Here is a 21312-nt window from a genome sequence, read left to right on the forward strand (position 1 = left end):
CTACAAGCAGGGCAGGGTGTGTTTGCTTCTCCAAACTAGCCTAGAGAATGGTTCTAGGGTAGCTTTTTCCTAGGACTTGTGGTATATAGTTCCTGAGAAGTTGCATTATATGTTCATACTATGGGTATAGACCAGGGGTGGGGAACCCCTCTTAGCCCAAATGCTACATTCTCTTATAGACAACCTTCTAGAGGCATTGGCCAGTGGTGCACCAGGTGAGGACCAAAAGTGGATGGGACAGGTGTAAACATACTCGCACATCCCTCTCTATTCTCCATCCAGGCAAACAAGAAGCATAATCAGCGTTCCAGGATACATTCTAGCCAGGTATGCACACTCAAGGAGGTGGCAAAACAGGACTGGTGAAGAAGTGGGGTGGTCTGGGGAGGGTCCCAACCACCAAATAAAGAGAGGCCTGCAGGGCTGCAGTTGGTCCCTGAAAAGCCTCATTTCCTGGTACAGGCTGATTTTAAATTTAAACTATGAGAGATTGTGTCACATATGTTGATCAAGTTACAGCGGCCGGGTTGCCTGGAACAAAGATCAGAACAGAATTGGTTGTACCTGGCATTATTTCTTTATTTATCAACACAAATTTACTTATAAATAAAACTCTTACAAAGTTGACATCTTAAGTGCCGTAATAGAAAAGTGGAGTACATTGTAACAGGATAAAAATTCCACTAGGGTAAAAAAACAAAACACAGAGTCTTAATATGTTATATTTATAGATTTTAACAGTACATCTTTATATTTCTTTATCCTCACAATCAGATACAATTGCTCACTGAACTTAAGGACACTGCAAAGGAGTCCCACTCCACATCTAAATGCAATACAATGTCCACAAAGTACCAATACATGGAAACATAAAAAATAATCAGTTATGTGTGCAGAGGAATAGCACTGATTGTTGCTTGTCATAACAGCATCTATGGATAGGTGAGACTATGAGTCATGCATCATGTGGGTTTAGTTATTACAGCAAGTTAGTTTCAAATCTGATGTATTTCCTGTTTTAAGTCCTGAGATAACTATAAACCCAACAAGTAAGAAAGACACAGGGTGGGGGTGGGGATACAGCACAGTGTTACAAATGCCTTCTCAGATTCAAGTCCCATTGAGTTCAATACGAGGAAGTATGAATAAATATTTTTTGCTATGATGGAGTAGATTAAATAAAGACTAGATCAGGATACAAATCAGGATTGAAGGACTTCACACTTTGTAACTTTAAAAGGCACTACATATCAGCATCTTTAGGATTAAATTAAGCATGGGAAACTTGGTTTAGGCATTATAGTTTCTTGGTCGATAGTGCAACCCTAGTAACACAACAGAAATAAAATCCTGTTGACATACATGCCAGAACACAAGTGAGCCCTTTACACTATGGTTGTCTGAGAATTCCACCAGAAACAGAAGTGGAAGCAGAAATTGCTGCAAGTTGCATGTTTGTTGGTCAGTAACAGAAATGTGAATATGAGTTATGTTTGCTATTGTTCTTTTCTTAATCTGCAAACATTATGTAAATAATTATGTTATTTTCTGAATTGTTTTTAACCTTTTCCTTTCACTGAAATTGATTACATAATCAATTACCTAATTAATTACATTAGTTTTGGCCATAGTGGTTAGCGAGATGAAGAAAGGTTTTAGCGAAAGCTGAAATGTAGCAGAATGGGGAAAGCATTGATTTCAATGAACTGTAGACAGGATGGAAATGGCTGACTCTTTACATCCTTACTTTTGACAGGAACATTTCAGGATGCTCCCTTCAGAACTTGTTCATCACATGCAGTGCTGCAGTTAGGCTTCTGCACTTACTTGATTTGAGGAGAGGTTATCACCCCTCTATTATTATCCATTCCAGGTCTCCCAACCACTGCCACAGAGTAGTTTCTGTTAGCAGACCAAGAGGAGCAAGTGACAGCAAAGGTTGCAAGGTTCTTAGCCAGGGCAATTAGAATAAGATCCACTATTTGACTATTGATCCAAATCCCCCAAAAATGTTTATATAGCTGATTTTTTTTTACCTTTATCCTCTGTATACTGCATTTTGTTTGTTTTTATTCCTATGGCTGGTAGCTGATGCAAGTAAAGATTCGTTCATTCCATTGTTACTTGTTTTGCTGTCTGTTCTGGTGCAATTTTACATAATTAATTCTGATCTTATTATGTTATTCCACACTATTCAGTTCAATGTAAAAGAAATGCCATGTAAATGGGAAAAACAGTGATAAAGTATATATCATTTGTGGACTGAAACAGCAACAACAGTGAACATTGATTGCTGGATTGATTTCTGTTCTGGACAGGGGACAAAAAAGCAAACTGGCAATTTCCACTCCTGCTTCTGTTGGAATTACCTGACATCCATAGTCAGAACACGGAGTTATTTCACATATAAACATAAGTAAGCATATACTTGCTTCCCCAGCCATTCATACATTCTAGAAAAACATATCAAGCCCCTGTCTCCACATTATATGTGGAAAGGAGGCGTCTACCTGAAAACAGATGGTGCAGGCATGCCAAATTCTCTTTCTCTCTCACCCACCCACCCACCCACACACTTACATTCTGACCTTCCAAGGTCACCTAATTTAGTTTCCATTAACTATCAGCAACAGTTAATACTGCAATACAATCATCGTACACACTTCACTTTAAAAAAGCAACTATTTACACAAAGGCATTTTTGTTTTGTTTTTTACCAAGGCAGTTGGGTGATAATATGCTACGTAGGTGACCTGTTGCAATGCTGCTTATACACACATCCCCCAAAATAAAACATAAAGCTAAATGAGGGCCTGCACCTAAGCATTGTGCAGACCCCCTTTTGTCCCAGCTCTACTGGTAAATGGAGTTTGTAAACATTTTCTCTACTCCCCACATCAGCTAGCCATCTACTCAGAAGAACAGCCAGATGACACCACTATAACTGTGCCTTAGGAACTCACATTTCAGCAAAAACAGGTATTCACTGATGGGGCTAAGTACACTGGTGTGTTAACACTGAATAAACAACGCTATGCTACCATTTGGACACTTCTAAACAGGATAGTGAATTGTGAAACTGAACTATACAAACTAATTGAAATAACAGTAGCAATGGATTGCAATAATTGCAGTCACACATTCTCATGAGCATTAGCTTGCTAGACACCTATACAGACCAACTAAATTTGGGCACACTCTTAATGCGAGTGAAAATGCTTTCATTTCTCACATTGCTATTGGAGGATGCTAGTGAGAGTAGTTATCAGAACAAATCCATCTTGTTCACAAAAGTTGTGTTCCCATTTTCCCCCAAGTATATATTAATTTTCATCATCCTATAAAAAGGAAACATGTTAGAAAGTAAATATATTCTGAGAAATACTGAAGGCCTGGTCAGTAGTTGCAGTTTGTTTCCCTGGTTGGCAAGGACTAAATGAAGAAATCACAGTAAAAACTACACTAGTTCCCAGAAAGTAATTTAACTAAGGATGTCTCTGCTCATTCTATAAAAAAGTCTTAACTTTTTGAGAGTTGGCTAGTGATTTCCTTGTCCCAAATCAAGTATTTATTGGTGACCCCCTAATTACCATTTGACTTTTTTGATTCTCCAAGACTTAGTTTCTCAGATTTTTTGTACTTTTCATTACAACTAAATTGTAGGTAAGACTTTTTCTTTTTAAAAAAAAAACCTTTCTCAAAAGGAGTTTGCTTTATTTGCATTAAAACTGAAATGCACTAATGGTCAGGCAACATGTTTTTAACATACGGCAAACAAAAAATGTAGGTGGCAAATATCTAAATTCTGAAGGAAGGCTGTTCAATATATAGTAAGTGCGACCACCATTGAGAGAAAGACATTTTACACTTACTCCCCAAAGTATCCACGTGGCTGAAACCCTTTATCTGTTTTGAATACCTGGTATAAACTAATACTGGCTAGACTATATGTGATCTTGAATAAGGTCACATAAACAATGAAATACAACACAGAGACTGTGTTAAGACTGTGCTCTGTCAGTCACCTAAAGTCAACAACATGGTAACAATATTTGCATGCGTTTGGTTCTAGCAAAAATTATTTCCCTGTGAAAAGCCATCCTGTCAGTACATTTCAAAACTGCTGTAGTCTGTGTTACTCTGCTGTAACCTATAAATGTTCAGTAATCCTCACAGTTATTTATGCTTTATCAGCCAACACAGCATCCACAGTCGTAAAGTCTAGCTTTAGGATTGTCTTAGGATGTTTTTTGTATTTAACATACACACTCACACACAAACATATATTACATGTTTGTAAACTTCATTTAAGCACCAGCTTCTCGTCAAAATGAAGTAAACATTTTGGTAGTGAAATCAAGTGTTCTCCATACCTGAGCCTTTGTGCCAATAGCAATACACAAAACTCAAAATCTATGGTGCAAGAACCAGTTGTCAGGTCATGTCTTGGCACAAAGTCTTTCTTATATGGAAGCTAACAGCAAGATGCATAAATTGCAAGTTGCTATTTATGCACCCCCCTCATCTACCCATAATAATGGCTTCTATCCATTATTTTACAGAGTTATTCTGCTTTCTGTTCTTGGATTAAATGGGAGTCTTTAGTCCTAGAGATACCATCATCATTGGAATAGTTTCCTGAGTCTTGGCTGATCTCTTCCAGCTCTTTCTGGTCTTTAAAGTCGGTCAGATCAACTTCATTTAGAATGCTACTGTCAGCTATGACAACACAATTTTCTGTTGGCTCTTCTGAAGTTAGCAAGTACGAACTGTGCAAATCTTTTCCTTCAATGTTCTGCAGGTGGGAAAGTACACAGAAAGTAATGAGAATTACTGATGTCTACATATAGGGCGCTATAGAAAGCTGTTGTGTTTGGTTAGAATAATGTACTATTAATATTTATTAAGGATGAGGGTATGGTTGGCATATGAAACACTGAAAAAGATAATAAAACCCCTTCTCTGAAGCATTAAATAAGCAACATCAGTTACTAGAATACAGTCTGAGATCTAGGAAGAAGCGATTTAGAACCACGGTACACATTATGTCTAATGCATGGCTGTCCACACCAAAGTTTGTACCCACATATTTAGTTTCTGCTTCCCCATCCATAATGGCTCCTAACTTGTGCCCTGATGTCACAACATTTGCCACCTCCCTGTACCCCTCCAGTCACTGATATGACACAAGTAGAGATGTGGACAGTTAGATGCAGGAAAGTGATACTTAGAATTTTGTAACATCAGTATACAAGTTAAGCTCTCCTAGATGTCCTAGTGGGAGATGGGGAAGTTAACTGTGCAGCTTCTGTTTCTGGTAACAGGTGCTTCTTTCAATGGCACTTTGGGGGAATTTGACAAGAGAGAAGTAGTGGTAAAGAGACACATTGGAGGCAAAAGGAATTAGTACAGGAAAGAGTTGTGCTCAGGCTGCAATACAAGACTGTACACACTGACTGCTATGTGGTGAAGGATGAATCTGGTTTCAGCTTGTAGCCCATTGACTAAATTGGCAACAGCCATGTGCATTATTACTCAAGTGCTGATTCCTTGGAAAAGCCTTCTGACGTACGAACAGCCAGGGTGCCCACCGGGCAATCACCCAAAGTCACAGTGACAGCAGGTAATAGCCTGTTGCACTGAGCAAGGCTCTTTTGCAAGCCTTTTCAAAGATTGGTGTAGCTGTTCCCAGGGAGCTTGAGATCAGTGCCTATCTGCTGATTGGCAAGAGAGGTTTACTTTCAATCCCTGATGTGCAACTGGAAGTACCCTTTAGGGCTCCCTCAGGAGGTGGTGGACTCTCCTTCCTTGGAGGTTTTTAAGCAGAGGTTGGATGGCCATCTGTCATGGATGCTTTAGCTGAGTTTCTTGCATTGCAGGGGGTTGGACTAGATGACCCTTGGGTCCCTTCTAACTCTAAGATTCTATGATTATGCACTGACAGCCACATTTCCACCTGCCCCTCACCTGATATCACATAAGATTTCAGGTATGAGAGAGGTGGGTATAATTGGGGGGGGGGGTGTCACCTTGCAGGCAAAACTGGCACCTATGCCAGTAATTAGGCCAATTATTGTTTATTATTTATTATTAACTATTGTTATTATACATTAAACAAAAGAGGAAAAACTAAAATAATGTAAGGAGTCTAAATCCAGGGTAGGGGGTGTTATACAGGATGGACAAGTGCATTAACAAAATGTCTAAAGTATTTCCCCCAAAAAATCCTATTTGTCAAGAATAATGGGTCTATTTGATGTTTATTCCTATACAAGAAAGAGGTCCACTACATAACAGCAAAGTCCTCAGGCTCAACATCACTACTCAGAACTTTAGATGAGAAGCAAGTTTTTCAGAGACAACTATGTGAAAAGTTTTTCCATATGATCTGTCTGGAAAGTTTTATCATTGTGTGTTTATGGCTCCAGGCTACTTTAGAATGAAGGTCGCCATGTACATTTAAATAATGAAAACACCTATGGGCCGGAAGTTCTGCACTCATGCTGTAAATACATTATTGAATGCATTGTGTGATATCCGATGTTATTCATAGAGTAGACCCACTGTAGTCAATAGAGGGAGAAGAGCAAGGCAGCAGGATCCCTGTGCAGTGCTGGTGCTGCAGTGGAACCAATCCGATGCTTCTGCTGCTGTGCCTGCACTGTGCCTGCACCACATTCCTGCTGCCTTGCTCCTCTCTGTCTCAGTAAGGGCAAGTCAACTTTCACATTCGGTGAGATGAGAAAACAGCACAGCCACGCCAGCTGCTATTGGATGTTATACACAGCAGGATATAATAAAAATGCCATTTCTATACCCACCATTAGATCTATAGGATGTCCCAAGTAATATGTCAGGCAGATGCACTACACAATATATTCAAGGGTAATGCAATATATACACCCCAGTCCAGAGCTCCTTGCATGAAGAGGAACTCCAGGTACACGCATGCCATTTTTGAGCCTGCAACAACCTATCTGTTAAGAAGAACACTGGGAATATCTCAGTTCGCGCACACATTCTCTTTCTCTCTCTGTAAATGGCAAATGTATGCTTATTGTAAGCACTGCATACATAATAAGCACACATGATGTGATTTCTAGAATACTTGTCCTATAATTTTACTACTGCAAATAGCAAAGTAATAAAAGTCATATATACATACCTCTATGATCAGTGGAGGATGGCATGATGGAAAGAATGCATATTTGATCTGCTTGCGTATATAATATATAACACCAACTAAGACCGCTATTGAAACAATAACACCAAGAGTAATTCCAAAGACTTTAAAAATGACTGGATATAAAGATTTTCCTACAAAGAAAAAGAAATTAAAATGAGTTATATATTGAAAAAAATTCTGCAATAACCACTTTCTTAAGCTTATTTTTAAAGCCAGCAACTTAAACTTATGGCACTTGGAAAGTTGTTGTGGCGAGAAAAGATTTTGTGAAGGGGGGAGAGATGGAGATATAGCGCACTTGCTCACTCTTCCCTATACAAAACCTCAAAAATTAAATTGGTTCCAGTAAAAGTAAAAATGGTTTTATGCATGCTTTACATATAAGATACCTTTCCTTGTCAATCTTTCTTTGTAAGCATTCCATGTTAAATAAAAAGTACATGCTTTTGGGATATTTTTCATAATTATCCCAATGTGCCAATCTTAGTTTACAATTAACTTCTGTTCAGTTACTTGAACTAAGCTTACAAATTTGTGTTCTATTCTTCAAATAGTTATATACATAATCTGTATTGATAATGTAATAAGGGCAGGGTATAAATCTTACCACTAGTGGTAATAATACCACTAATAATCAAACATGAGCCAAGGTTAATATATTCTAAACCAAACGTTAAAAATTGGTGATGTTGCCTGCATATACAACCAAGAGATTGGATTGTATACATACTCCTGTTTTATGGTTTCATACGGAATTGTTGTTTTTTTGTACAACATAGAATTTCAGAAAAACACATCACTTTAGATTTTTTTTTAAATACAAAGCAATGTATCATTTTTTTAAAAATCAAACACTAAAAATAAGTATTTCATACCTTTGGCAGTTTTAGTGCATGTCTCACTGCTAAACTCGCTACTTTTATTATACGCTGGAGCAAATGCTTGTACTTTTAGGCAGTATAAAGTAGAAGAGCTCAAGTCTGGGATTATAAATTGTGAAGATTTATTTTCCAGTTTCTTCTGTACAACAACAACAAAATACATAACAATGTAAACCAGAGCAAGCACTTATTGAAAACAAAGCTTGAAGACTGACATTCTGACTTTGGGTGCAAGTTGTAATGGCTATACTATATGCTCTGCAGATTCCAGGTATACTGTACTGAGGGTCAAGAAAACATACAGCCCAGGGCTTGGCAACAACTGACAGGTGCCCGTGGGGCACTGATCCTTAGAACCTTAGTGCCTATGACTACTCCAACCAGTTGCAGCAGGCCTGGTTGCTGTATGTTGCTGAGCTATGCATTCTTTCAATCTCAAACCCCTGTAGGATTAGCCAGAGATTAGCTGTCTGTGTCAGATGGGTATCCCTCTGTGCATTTGGGACAGTGTTTGTCTAGTATTTCGTATGATGCTGGAGCACTTCACTACATACAGGTACATTTGACATGGAATTAGCTAGCCAGAGACACCATATTCAACATAAACCTGAAGGGGTTATAGATGGCCTAGAGAAAGAACAGGAGGGCTACATTATGAGTCAATTTTTAAATACATGCTTTTATCTATGTTTTATTTTTTTTAAAAAAAACAGAATACATTACCTTGTCTTGTGGTGAAGAGTCTGCCCAGTACCAACCTTGGTAAATCAACTTATAGTGTTTACTCATCAAATTTTTTTCAGATTCTCCAGGAGAAGTAATGAAAATGTTAAGTGAATTTTCACTGGCATTAATCTTGACACTTGGTGGGCCCAGTTTAGCTTAAAAACAATGTTATACAATGTGTTAAAACATTTGAATTCAACAAAACATGTTGCAATATAATGCTGTCGCTAAAGCTCAAGCACAAGGCAAAATCTCTGTTTCAGTAGAATGTAAAATGAATTAACTGATGGAAATTGTGGTACTGTGGTATGTTAAGTTGCAACATATATACACACTGTTGTTGTTGCTATTGGTTCTGGGGGCAAGTTCTAAATCTAAACACATATTTTTGAGGACATCTGTGAGTTTTAGCAAGCAGCCACCAGGAACTAGTGATAGGTAACTCCAGTTCATTTCAGTGGCCCTGGTGCCATTGTGGTACACAAGAGGTTGCACAGCAGTAGAGCTTGCTGAACTTTCAAACTGTTGTGAGCTATATGTTGAGAAGGTCTTAATTTTTTCTAACCGCACAAGAAGAAAATATAACAATGTGATGATGTATAGGCTGCTGTAGAAGATTGCAAAAATTAGCAAATACACACACAAAAAGCAGCACTTATAAATGATAACGCATATCAGAAGAAGGTGACACTTACTGTCTTCTATAGGCTCAAATTTTAGCATTTTAGACCAAGGTGATTTACTATGGCTATTCACAGCCTGTACTTGGAGATAGTAAATTCCAATGAAGTTGATGGAACGTGATAAATCACAGTATTTGGTTGTAACGTGTTCACATCCAGATACACTGCGCCAGTTTTTTGAGATATCATGAGACGTCTGTGCTTCAAAACCACTATTAGAACAACAGAAGGTTGATTAAATAAGCACAATACATGTATCAGCAGACAGTTCCTAACTGTTGATGTTTACTTGAATCTTAGCTCCACTGAACCTCATGTGCGCTGCATGAGATTGCAGGGTTAATCAGACTTGGCAGTCAAACTGATCTGACACAATTGACAATTTAATTGTCATTGAATATGTCGTATTTTCATAGAAGGGACAGCAAGTAACCACCACACACTTCACCCGATCAATGACCTGCTTGAATCCTTTGGTTTGCAGTGTTCCAGCCCATGCAATGGAAGGATAACCCCTCAGAAATATAGCCCATAGTGGGGAACCTTTTTGGCCCATTGGTCCCCTGTGGTGGAGCCTACCTGCCTATCCTCTAGTATCATACTGACACCATGTGCTTGGCAGGTAGGTTGGCCCACATACCTGTGAAAATTGGCTCTTGGGGATTGGGTGAGATACCATCCAAGCAGAATTAAGCTCCTCACACATCAGATAATGGTTTGCAAACTGGTCCAAGCAGATTGCTCATTTTCTCAAGTGCTCCTGCTCAAAGCTTCACAACTTCCTTACATTACCTATCAGGCTTGCTTTTTGAGCATAAATTAGATGGAATGTAAAAAGCTAAGACTGAAGACAGGCATGGCAAGGATTCTTACTTGAGAAACTGTACAATGAAGCTCACATTTCCATCGTACATATTATCCCAATGCAAAACGAAGTTTGTATTCAGTGCGTGAACCTGGAGCTTTTCAGGACGAGGCAGACCAGCCCAAGCTATAAAAAGGAGGAAAGAAAAATTTATAAACAATCCATCTAGTTAGGTTCATGAACAATGTTACACGTTAATAGTTTGAAACTCCAATCCTATAAAGAGGCCAGAACCAAAACATCATGAAGCTTCTGAAACCAGAAACCCAGGAATTGCTCAGCAAACCATGCCCAGGGCTTCACGGTATTATACAAATAAATGCCACTAATATTATGCAAGAAATGTTTACAAACAAAAAGCAGGGAGAGAAGGTGCTTGTGAAAGCACAAGAAGCACCCTGCTCGATTCTGACCACAGAATACCCACTTCAAGGAGATTTATTCCCCACCCACCCCCGCCCAGCACACTAGAACCATAGCTGTCAACCTTCCCTGTTTTTGCGGGAAATTCCCATATTCCAGCGCCGTTTCCTGCTGCTTCCCGCTGCTATCCCAGATTGTTAGATATCCCGTAGACTGTCCCCAGGACAGGTGAGGCTGCTGATCCCTTATTTTCAAATCCGAAAGTTGACAGCTTTGCTGCTGAACCCTTATTTTCGAGGCTGCTAATCCCTTATTTTATTTTCAAATCTGAAAGTTGACAGCTATGACTAGAACAGATTTGAATTGTTAAAATCAATAGAAAATAAATACCTTTTGGTGTCTGTATACAAATGTCTGGACTATTGAAAGCATTGTGATCAACCATATGTACTTTAACCTTCATGCAGTAAGCAGTCTCTGGCTCAAGGTCTTGAATGGTTTGTCCTGGAAAAATATCCTGGATTTTTTCCTGCAGAAACAGACAGTTGCATGTAACATATTACGATTGTTGATTACTTCCATGGGCAGTTATTTTTATGTGAATCCAGAAAAGAAGAAGAAGAAGAAGAAGAGTTTGGATTTGATATCCCGCTTTATCACTACCCGAAGGAGTCTCAAAGCGGCTAACATTCTCCTTTCCCTTCCTCCCCCACAACAAACACTCTGTGAGGTGAGTGAGGCTGAGAGACTTCAGAGAAGTGTGACTGGCCCAAGGTCACCCAGCAGCTGCATGTGGAGGAGCGGGGAATCGAACCCAGTTCACCAGATTATGAATCTACCGCTCTTAACCACTACACCACAAAGGATTCGGGATGCAAAGAAATCCAGCTTAAAACATGTTGGTCTGCCTCCTGTTTTACTATACTCAGCAAAGTGAGTATCTGCTTAGGTCAAATTTTATCTACAACATAAAAATGGCACCATTGTGCATAAGACAGAGCTTCTTTTTCAGTTTTTCTGTTTCTGCAATGAAATCCATCACTATATTGTATTAAAAAAAAATTACTATCAGGAAGATAATCTGTACAACAAAAGCTCATCAGGGCAAAATGGTCTGAGTATACAACAACTGCAGACTGCCCAATTGCAGACTGTCAATTAGCTTCTTGATCCAATTTGAAGTTCTGGTTTTGACCTATAAAGCCTTAAACAGTTCAGGATCACAATACCTTAAGGACCACTTCTCTCCATATGAACTGACACAGGTCTGGAGGGTGGCAATACCCTGCAGTGGCTCCCGGTCTGTGGAATGCTCTCCTCATTACATATCTTTAGGCACCAGGGGGGGAAAAACATTTCCCCCAGGCCTTTGGCTAATTAAACAATCTACAGTATAGCCTTTTAAAGTGAGTGTGTGTTGGTGGGTGTTATTGTTTCATTTGTTATTATGTTGTGTGTTTTTATACTGTAAAATGCCCTGTGGTATATAAATTTAATAAATAGTAATAATATTGGTTTAAACATAACATGCAATAGGATATGTACATAAAATGCGGCATCTGTTATTTCTAGTGTTATTTATTCTATGGAATTCTGTTCATGCATTTTGATATAAGGTTTAATTCCTTGCCAGATGTAAATAGATCTAGATCCTGATGGGCAGCTGTTCACATGTCTGGATTTGAGCCTGTAGACTACTTCCTGGCACCTCTAAAGCTGAAAGCAAGCAACTAAGCATCTCATGCATTCAGGTTACACAAGTAAGCTGAGATACTGGCAAAGAGCTCTCAACACAAACTGAACCACTACCATACCATTTTGCAGGCTAGCGAAAGCACTATGGAGTTCCATGGGATTTCTAAATAAATGGTTACAGGAGTGCAGTTTTAGATGTTTAGCATTTTTGTTCTGGAAGTGAATATGTGTAACACATGATTTAAATGTGAAGGAATATTTCTGCAAAGAAAGCAAATCTTAAGTGTAGAGAAATTTAGCACCTGAGGATAGGATGAGTTTTTCCAGATAGTTAGCTTGTAGCTTAGAGACAGGTCCCACATTTTTCTTTGCTGGTTTGCTTCAGGACTGAAAATGATGATTTTCACATCTCCTCCATATATTGATTCTAACTGAACTCTTGGGGGACCGACTTGGGCTGCAGACCAAGATAACAACATAACTTAAGTACACTTAAAACTTTGTACTATTCATATTCATAGTGCTTTTGATGAAGCAGCGTACATTCTGATTATGGTGACTCTGTTCCCAACCACAATAATAATAGCCATAATAGTAATAATAGTAATAATAATAATTTATTATTTATACCCTGCCCCCATCTGGCTGAGTTTCCCCAGCCACTCTGGGAGGCTCCCAATCGAGTGTTAAAAACAACACTGCATTAAATATTAAAAACTTACCTAAGTGCTGTTTGCCACAAAGTTCACTCTTGCATAGCTGTTTTACCTAAAAAATAAATAGCTAGTGCAGGGGGAATAGAAAAACTAGACTGTGACAGTGGCAGGAAGAGAGAGGGGCTTTAACTTTTGCCCCTGCCAGTCCCAGTTGAAACTGGGCCCCACCTTGCAGGTTATACACAATGAGAATTTTTCTTTCATTGTGAACAGCAGGTGTGAGGTAGCTGTGTCTCATTCTAACAGGGACCATAGCAGGGTCAAAGAGTAAGTACCCTCTCTGTGTGCCATGGATGCACTCCAGCTCACCCAACAATTACACGAGTGCAAATTACATAGCATATGTCACCTCCAGTTTGGCCCTATGGAGGCAAAGAAACCATAAACTCCTTGCTCACCTTTCCTCCTACCTCCTGCAGCTGGTGTGATTCTAATCCCACCCCTCCACCACAACAGACAGGAAAGGAGAGTGGAAGCAGGATTAGCATCAGCGTCTAGCATTCTTGGGCAGCTGTCAGGGCCCCATGACTGAGCAGTGTCAGGTGGTGGCTGCACCTAGCTTTTTAATTTCCCACAATACACTTGACCTAGCACCACTCTGGGGCATCGTAGAGAATTAAAAGGGTGGCTAGTCAAAGCCACCCAGCACTGCTTGGAATGCTAACACCACAGTCGAAATTTGAAACTAATACTCTGTTCAATGAACTATGAAGCAACCATTACTGTGAAGTTGGAATTTACTCATTGTCGTTCACAGTTAAAAATAACATTTCACACCAGTGTTTCTCAACCTTTTGGGCAGCAATGAGTTCCCCCACCCCACCCCAGACTTTAAAACAGAACTCAATTGTGTGCCACCCTCCTCTATGAGAAGAGATTCCTTCACTTTAAAAAAACAACCCATAATTCTGAACAGCTACTGTTTGCCACCTTCAGTGGATGGAGGCTGTGATCCTAAACACACTTACTAGGGAGTAAGCCTCAGAGATGAACAGTTTGGTGTCTGGAATTCAGATAATGAAACAACTAGGCATTTGCAATTGGTTACCTGTCCAATATTTAACAACTGCATAAAGCGTAACTTGAATAAACTAGGCACACATTCATACCTTCTGTATAAGGAGAAAATACTAAATAAGCCCAGGAAGAGTGCTCTTCTCCTGTGTCTGCTCTTAAGCTCACATTATAAAGCTGAAAATAGTCTGTTATAGCTGATGAAAGGTCACATTCTGTGATTCTCACAGCCTGACACTCGGGAATAAGTGACCAGCTTTCAGCATTGCTCTCTTCACTGTCTGATTCACTGAAAGAAAAAAGCAAAGCAGTCCTCAGACATTATGGATCAGTAAGCATTCCTTACAGTATCTTTGTGTAAAATTCATTTCAATTTTGATCCACAGCACCCGGAATGCAAAAAAAAGGGAGCCGCATTTTTATTCTTCCAATTCATCAGTATCAGTCTTTTTGCTGTGTAGTTCTCAACATATACATCGGCCAAGCCATACATATATGCCCCTGATTTTAGTTGTCCACTCGTTCATGGATGGTATTCTCATTCTGTCCGTCCCCCGCCCCTGCCAATTTTAACAAATAAATAATTTTGGCAGTAGTTAAGAGATGCTGCATTAATCCCATGTCTTCTATTAGTACAATTTTTTAACATATCCGAATAGCAAAATTAGAGGATCTGTGGGTAAAGTAAAGCCAGTTATTGCTTCAATTTCCATTGCTATGTCTTTCTAGAATTTTCTAATTTTGGGATAGGTCCAAAATATATGCTACATCATAGCATTTGCAGTTTTAACCCTCCAACAGGCACAACTGGCTGTTCTGTCTATCTGGTGTCTTGTAAACATTTTCTTTGGCAGATACAGCAACTCATGGACTAGGACGGAACTCACATACTGAAGAAAAGCTCCAGCAAAATTTCAAAAGTCTCTGTTACAAGTCGTTGATGTGAGTCACAGTACAACTGAGAACTTACCTTTGGTACTGAACTGAAAAGGTCCCATTGAGGCCACATGAATTATTCCAGAGCCATTTCAGAGTGATGTTCGTATCAACAATGAAAACTGTAACGTTCTGAGGTGGTTCCAAACATGTCAACCCTATGGATATTTTTGAAAAATGAAAAGAATTATGTCAAGGCTATAATAGACACAACTGTATGCAGTGTGCCATTAACCACCTTCTGCACTTTACTGCAGAACTTAGTAAGAGAGCAACAGGAAACAGACATGAAATGCAAGTAGGCAGATCATAAACATCTGCAGAAAAGGAAGTGAAAGATGGAGATTCCCTTACCTTCTTTCAGAGTAACCCTGTGTTGAGGTGGCACAATATTGACAACATTTCTGATTCTTATGTTTTCTGGACAAGGTACTTTCTATTCATGTCTTCTGAGGAAGTAGTCAGTTTTTAATGTTTGCTCCAGCAAAAGTCATCAGAACAGTTTAAAGCACACCCATGCAAATGTGCACTTGCTTTTTCAGCAGTATTGTGCAATTTGAAGCTTATTATTATTATTACATGTACAGCTTGGGAAACTAGGTCTTGTAGCTGATGCCTACAGAAAGTAGACTTTAGCTCTACTAAAGCCTCAGGCACTTTGAAGCATTATGCAGGATATCTGCAGGCCCTTTGTGGTGCTTTGAGGTCCCAACTACTAGACTTCAAAGCACCCAATCATCTGCCGTCATTGGGACATCAAGTGATTTGCAGGTGGGAGGTCCCACCCATCTGTTCACTTTGGCCTGCACAGCTAGGACCAGATAATTACCGGTATTTGTCCACAGAGCACACAAAATTCCACAATTCTGGCATACCTTATTCCAAGAGATTTGTATGAAGAAAATATGTTATTTACAGTATTTGTTTTCTGACTCTTTCCTAGTGATCTCTAACATGAAGCTCACATTTTTCACAGCAACTGTACATTGAGTCAGCATTTCTATCACATTATCCACCACAACCTACAACATCTATTTCCTGGTCAGTCACTGGCCAGGTCTCATCAATATATCTGTGAAGCTGGATTTTTTTTTGTCCTAATATACATCACTTTTTACTTATTTGCACTGAACTGCATTTGTCATTCTAATTCCCATTCATTCAGACTGGAGAGATCTTTTTGGAGCTCTTTGCTATACACCTTTTTGTTTTAACCATCCTAGATCATTGGATGTCATCAGCAAACTTGACCACCTTACTGCTCACCCCTAATTCCAGAAAATAAAATAAGACTTTGAGTGAATTAGCTTCCCCATTAATATTTCCCCATTATTCCCCATTAAAGGGGAAATACACAAAGGATCTAATGAAACATTGGACTTCACTTATTTATGAAGTCCACATTATTATTTTTTAAAAACACACCCAATATCCATGTATTTAAAAGAAAAAATTCAAAGAATAGGCCTAAAAGGGGACCAATGCCATCTAGTTTTACAACTCTTGCTGGAAGTAGAATACTTAGATGCGAAAGGGGACAGGGCTTCTGCACCTTTAATAGCTGTGTGATTCTGCTGTTATAAAGTTAAATCAATACATTGAAAAAGAACTTTTCTTCCTGTGACCTCTTGTGATCCATAACTGCTGTGTCAGCTTTCACATAAGAGGTATTTCCCCAGACTTTTTTGTGCCACTTCAATAAGGGAAGTCCTTGTAAATCTTTCCAGTATTTAGCAATCTGAGTTCTTGCTGCCACTAATAAAAACCTGACCAGTTTCTCACAACATCTTGATTTTTTCCAGTGAACACATTTCAAAAAGCAAGTTCTGGTGTCTTTTGTAATGGTGTTCCATTTATCTCTGAGATCTCCCAGTCTTTCCACTTATGGGTGAACAACTCCACTTTGCCACATGGTCTCCCACAGATTGATGAGGAGGTTTTAGATATACATGACAGTCTCAAAAATGTTAAATAAAATTTTTGAGCCATTTGGAAGGATGTTTCTCTGAACATCTATACAGGAATTTATTCCAGAGACAGAATGCTTTTCTATTGTTATATTCCAATCCTTTCCCCATAACGTTCTAAAACTGTTTCCTGCTTCCAGCCAGCAGCTACTGCAAATCATCTCTGCAATTTACTACTACATCCACACCATACCCTGAAATACATCTGTACCCTCTCCAATTTATTGAAAGTGAATCCTCTTTAGCCCTCCCGTCTAAATGTGCTAAGACACAAGCAGGAACAGGCAGGGAAATCCTTGTTCTTTCTGGGAACACTGTGCAGCCTCCCTCAGACAAATACTGATCATGCATTGGTTGAATACTTTGGCTGGAACACACAGTATCTGTGGTTTACCCCTTTTGCATCCGTTTGCTTCTTCATACAGTCAACCTGAACACCTACAGCTGTGATGTGAACTTCCTGGAAACATTTCCAATTCCAATTAGGGCCATCTTAATAGGATAATTTGCACTGGGAAATTAGAGAGTGATCTAATCTAGCATTTTTATTTAACTTGCAATTAGTAAACAATGCCCAAAGTATTGAAACTGCCAAGTCTCCTTATTACATTTTCAGTTGGCATCCATTCATTGTTACTAAAGAGTTTATACAATTGGGGGAAGGGAATGCAAAAATAAAGCACTGGAAAATTGTTTGCTGCATATTACTGACCTGAAGAGCCCTTCAGTGATGGTTATAAGAAACAGACTGACATTATTTTACTGTATTTAAGGTAGCAACCCAAAGTACTGTTTAAAAGCTGTATTGCTCCTAATTGTCAAGCTTCCCTTACAGGACACCACAGATGAGGACATTATTGTACAATTCTACAGTTGGCCATGTCAATGCATAGAATGGCCTTTGCCAACTAGATGTTTTGGGCTACAATTGCCATCCGCTCCAGCCAACATGGTCAATGGTTAGGGACAGTGGGAGTTATAGTCCAAGACATGCAGAGGGCTCCTTGATCAAAGAAAGCTCAGTCCTGTCCTAACATGTTTTCTGGTCATTATATAGTGCCATCAGCATACATGGCACCTTACAAAGTGTTGTAAGGAAAAACAGGCATCTCCCTGTTCCAAGGAGCTTACAATTTAAACTAGACAAGAAGGGAAAACACCAGGAGGGTTGAGGGTAGAGAAGATTACCGTATTTTTCGCCCTATAGGACGCACTTTTCCCCCTCCAAAAATGAAGGGGAAATGTGTGTGCATCCTATGGGGCAAATGCAGGCTTTCGCTGAAGCCTGGAGAGCGAGAGGGGTCGGTGCCCCAACCTGATCTGGAGGCTGGCGGGGGGGGGGGGGAGAAGCAAGCTTGCTTCTCCCCCCCCCCCGCCAGCCCCACAAGCTCGGGGGATAGCGGGGAGGCGGAGCGCCGCCACCCCGCTATTCCCGGACCTGATCTGGAGGCTGGCGGGGAGAAGAAGCAAGCTTGCTTCTCCCCCCCGCCAGCCCCACAAGCTCGGGGGACAGCGGGGCAAGCCGCTGCCCCACGGAGGCTTGAGAGGCTGTCCCTGAAGGCAGAAGAGGGAGACGGAGCGCTCAGTCTCCCTCTTCTAGCTTGGGGATGGCTGTGCAAAGCCTCTGCGGGGCAGCAGAGTGCGCTGCCCCATAGAGGCTAGGGAGGCTGTCCCTGAAGGCAGAAGAGGAAGACGGAGTGCTCCGTCTCCCTTTTCTAGCCTGGGGATGGCTGCGCAAACCTGGGGGGGGGGGAAATAAAAATTGTTCCCTTGATTCCCCCCCCCCAAAAAAAACTAGGTGCGTCCTATGGACTGGTGCGTCCTATAGGGCGAAAAATACGGTAATCAGTCAAATGCAGTTCCAATGCACTTAAAATTTGGGCTGCTTTGGAATTAGGATTAAGTGACTATAGCAAACGATGTGTGGGTTTTGAGAAGAGCACTAAAGGGGAGAGATAGTATCACATATTTAGGGAGGGGCAGGTACACAAGTGCTATAGTATAGATACATAAGTATCTACAGAACAAGATATTACACACGTTTTAAAAAGCAGGATTCAAAGTTCTGCATGTTTTACATTATGGGTCCATACAACTTCCAAGATCAGAGGCAGCACACTAGTCACAGGAGAACACCAATGAGGGAGGTGTTCTGCCTGTAAGCATCCCATAGACATCAAGTTAGCCACAGTGGTAAGTAAGATGCTGTGCTAAATAGGCCTTGGGTCTGATCCAGCAAGGTTTTTCTTATGTACTCATCATAACAGGGTGCAATATCTATTCACAAAAACACACACATGAGGATAAAGTTCTAGGACTAAATATAGAGTGCTGTTTCCTTCATGCATGTTACTACTTACAAGCAGCGCTTTTTTCGGGGGGGGGCGCAGGGGTACACATACCCTTAAACATTTTGTGAATCTCAGTTTGGCCTCATTGAGGGGCAGTATTTCAATATGAGTAGGAAAACGAGAGTACCCCTAAACATTTTTAAAAAGAAAAAAAACACTGCTTACAAGGCTTCACACCCTGCACTTGTGGTAAAGGTCAAAACCCTAATAACTACAGCAAAGGGAAACAGCGGTTTAACATACAGCAGGGTATGCCCATAGCTATCCATATTTTCAGCACCTATTTTATTTTGCTATTAGAGTGGTACCTTGGGTTAAGTACTTCCGGAGGTCCGTTCTTAACCTGAAACTGTTCTTAACCTGAAGCACCACTTTAGCTAATGGGGCCTCCTGCTGCCGCCGCGCCGCTGGAGCACGATTTCTGTTCTCATCCTGAAGCAAAGTTCTTAACCTGAAGCACTATTTCTGGGTTAGCGGAGTCTGTAATCTGAGGCGTATGTAACCTGAGGTACCACTGTATTGTGCGTTTTTGCAAGCTACTCCATGAAACACACCTCTTAACTTACCCACCCATGCTACTTAACCCGTGCCCCCAGTATGATCCCACCAAGCAGCTGCCATTGGTTCATCTGGTATTGTCTGCTACACTGATCAGCACGCAGGTCAGCTCTCCGAGGTTTCGGGCAGCGTTTTCTCCCGGCCCTGCCTGGAGATTCCGGGAGCGGAGATGAGGGGGACGGACGGACCTTCTGCATTCCAAGCAAGTCTTCTTCCACCGGGCCACATCCCTTCCCCCAAAGCCACCGCAGGCAAATCTACGAGCGCAAGCGAAGCGGAAAGCGAGCCCGATTCCTGGAAGCCCTGCATTATCAGCGCGTGCCAGCGCTCGGAGCGGAGAGAACTCGCGCCGCCTTTCCTGGAAGCCCGTCTTCCTATCCGGCAACGCGAGGCTGCACCAAAGCGAAAGCCCTCAGCTTCGCTGCCGACCCTCGCCCGCCCCAGGGATGAGGGTCACCCACGAGCAACGGGGAGCCCAGGTGAACGCCCGCGGCCACCCTCAGTCCCTCTTTCTGAGAGAAGGAGAGAGGGAGAAAGACACACACACACACACACACACAGGCGTCCCGCCCTCCCGTCCTCAGTCCCGATAAAAGGCGGGCTCGGCGGCGGCGCATAGACAGAGGAAGGCCCTGCAAACGCACCTGTGCAGAAAGGCGCCGCTCCTAGCGTTGCTACGGCTACAAGCAGAGCGCGCGCCGCCTTCATGGCGAGCCCGGGGCGAGCGAGACGCCCCAACTGCCGAGTGACGTTTCCGCCGCCGCCGCTTGCCCCAAAGCCGGCCCCTGCCACGTGATCGCGACACGGTAAACAACAAGGCTTGCCCCCAGCAGCGTCGCTTCCGCGCGGAGCATGCGCAAGACTCTTCGAGCTCGTAGAGATAAAACCTTGCAGAGCAGATCTCTCCTCGTTTTTGTGGGTTAGGCGGAAGCTGGTTTGGGGGATTTTGGAAAGGTGCAGGTGGGGGAGAAGGGCGGGGATTTCATTAGGTTTAACAGCCTTGGACGCAGCAAAGGCGCGTTTCGTATGAGAGGGGGATTCCCTTCGCAGAAAGGGAGCGCGGCTCGAATTTAAATGAAGTTCAATTCTTCAATTCAATTCTTCAGTTAGCCCAAAATCCTTCAGAAACACCACGAAAACTGTATAAACCAAACGTCCTCATTCAGTTGGAATGCATTTGAAAGTTCTGTGAAAGTTCCTTTGAGACGAAAGCACCCCTAATGAGCGAGAAGTCGAAGGGCAAAGGAAGCCTGTGTTGGCATTTTTGGAAAAGAACTCATTGCATTGTGACCGATACTGGTTTCAGGAAGAAACTTTGTTCCAGCCACCAAGTGCTGGGGCTACAAAAATAGCAGCGACATAACGAATGCA

At 41.2% G+C, this 21312-nt stretch overlaps 1 protein-coding gene across 1 annotated transcript; it reads right to left on the minus strand.

Annotated features, from left to right (window-relative positions):
- Positions 1–564: 564 nt before the first annotated feature.
- On the minus strand, positions 565–20788 carry IFNAR1 (interferon alpha and beta receptor subunit 1). Its single transcript, XM_083500203.1, has 11 exons — positions 20586–20788; positions 15100–15223; positions 14225–14418; positions 12702–12856; positions 11095–11233; positions 10350–10467; positions 9489–9688; positions 8791–8948; positions 8062–8206; positions 7166–7317; positions 565–4795 (listed from the first exon to the last, which is right to left on the minus strand). Exons 1-11 carry the CDS (start codon positions 20647–20649, stop codon positions 4565–4567), a joined length of 1680 nt encoding a protein of 559 aa, XP_083356329.1. The 5' UTR covers positions 20650–20788; the 3' UTR covers positions 565–4564.
- Between the last annotated feature and the right edge of the window lie 524 nt (positions 20789–21312).

This window comes from Podarcis liolepis, assembly GCF_965112155.1.
Source record: "Podarcis liolepis genome assembly, chromosome: 4".
Lineage (NCBI taxonomy): Eukaryota > Metazoa > Chordata > Lepidosauria > Squamata > Lacertidae > Podarcis > Podarcis liolepis.

Excerpts from the sequence above, each read along its gene's own strand:
- IFNAR1 (XM_083500203.1), bottom strand. The coding sequence starts at position 20,649 with ATGAAGGCGGCGCGCGCTCTGCTTGTAGCCGTAGCAACGCTAGGAGCG. Across the intron at positions 12,857-14,224 it reads ATTTTCTCCTTATACAGAAG|CCCAAGTCGGTCCCCCAAGA; the intron begins GTATGAATGTGT and ends CTTGGTCTGCAG. Across the intron at positions 11,234-12,701 it reads AAAACTCATCCTATCCTCAG|GAAAAAATCCAGGATATTTT; the intron begins GTGCTAAATTTC and ends CTGTTTCTGCAG.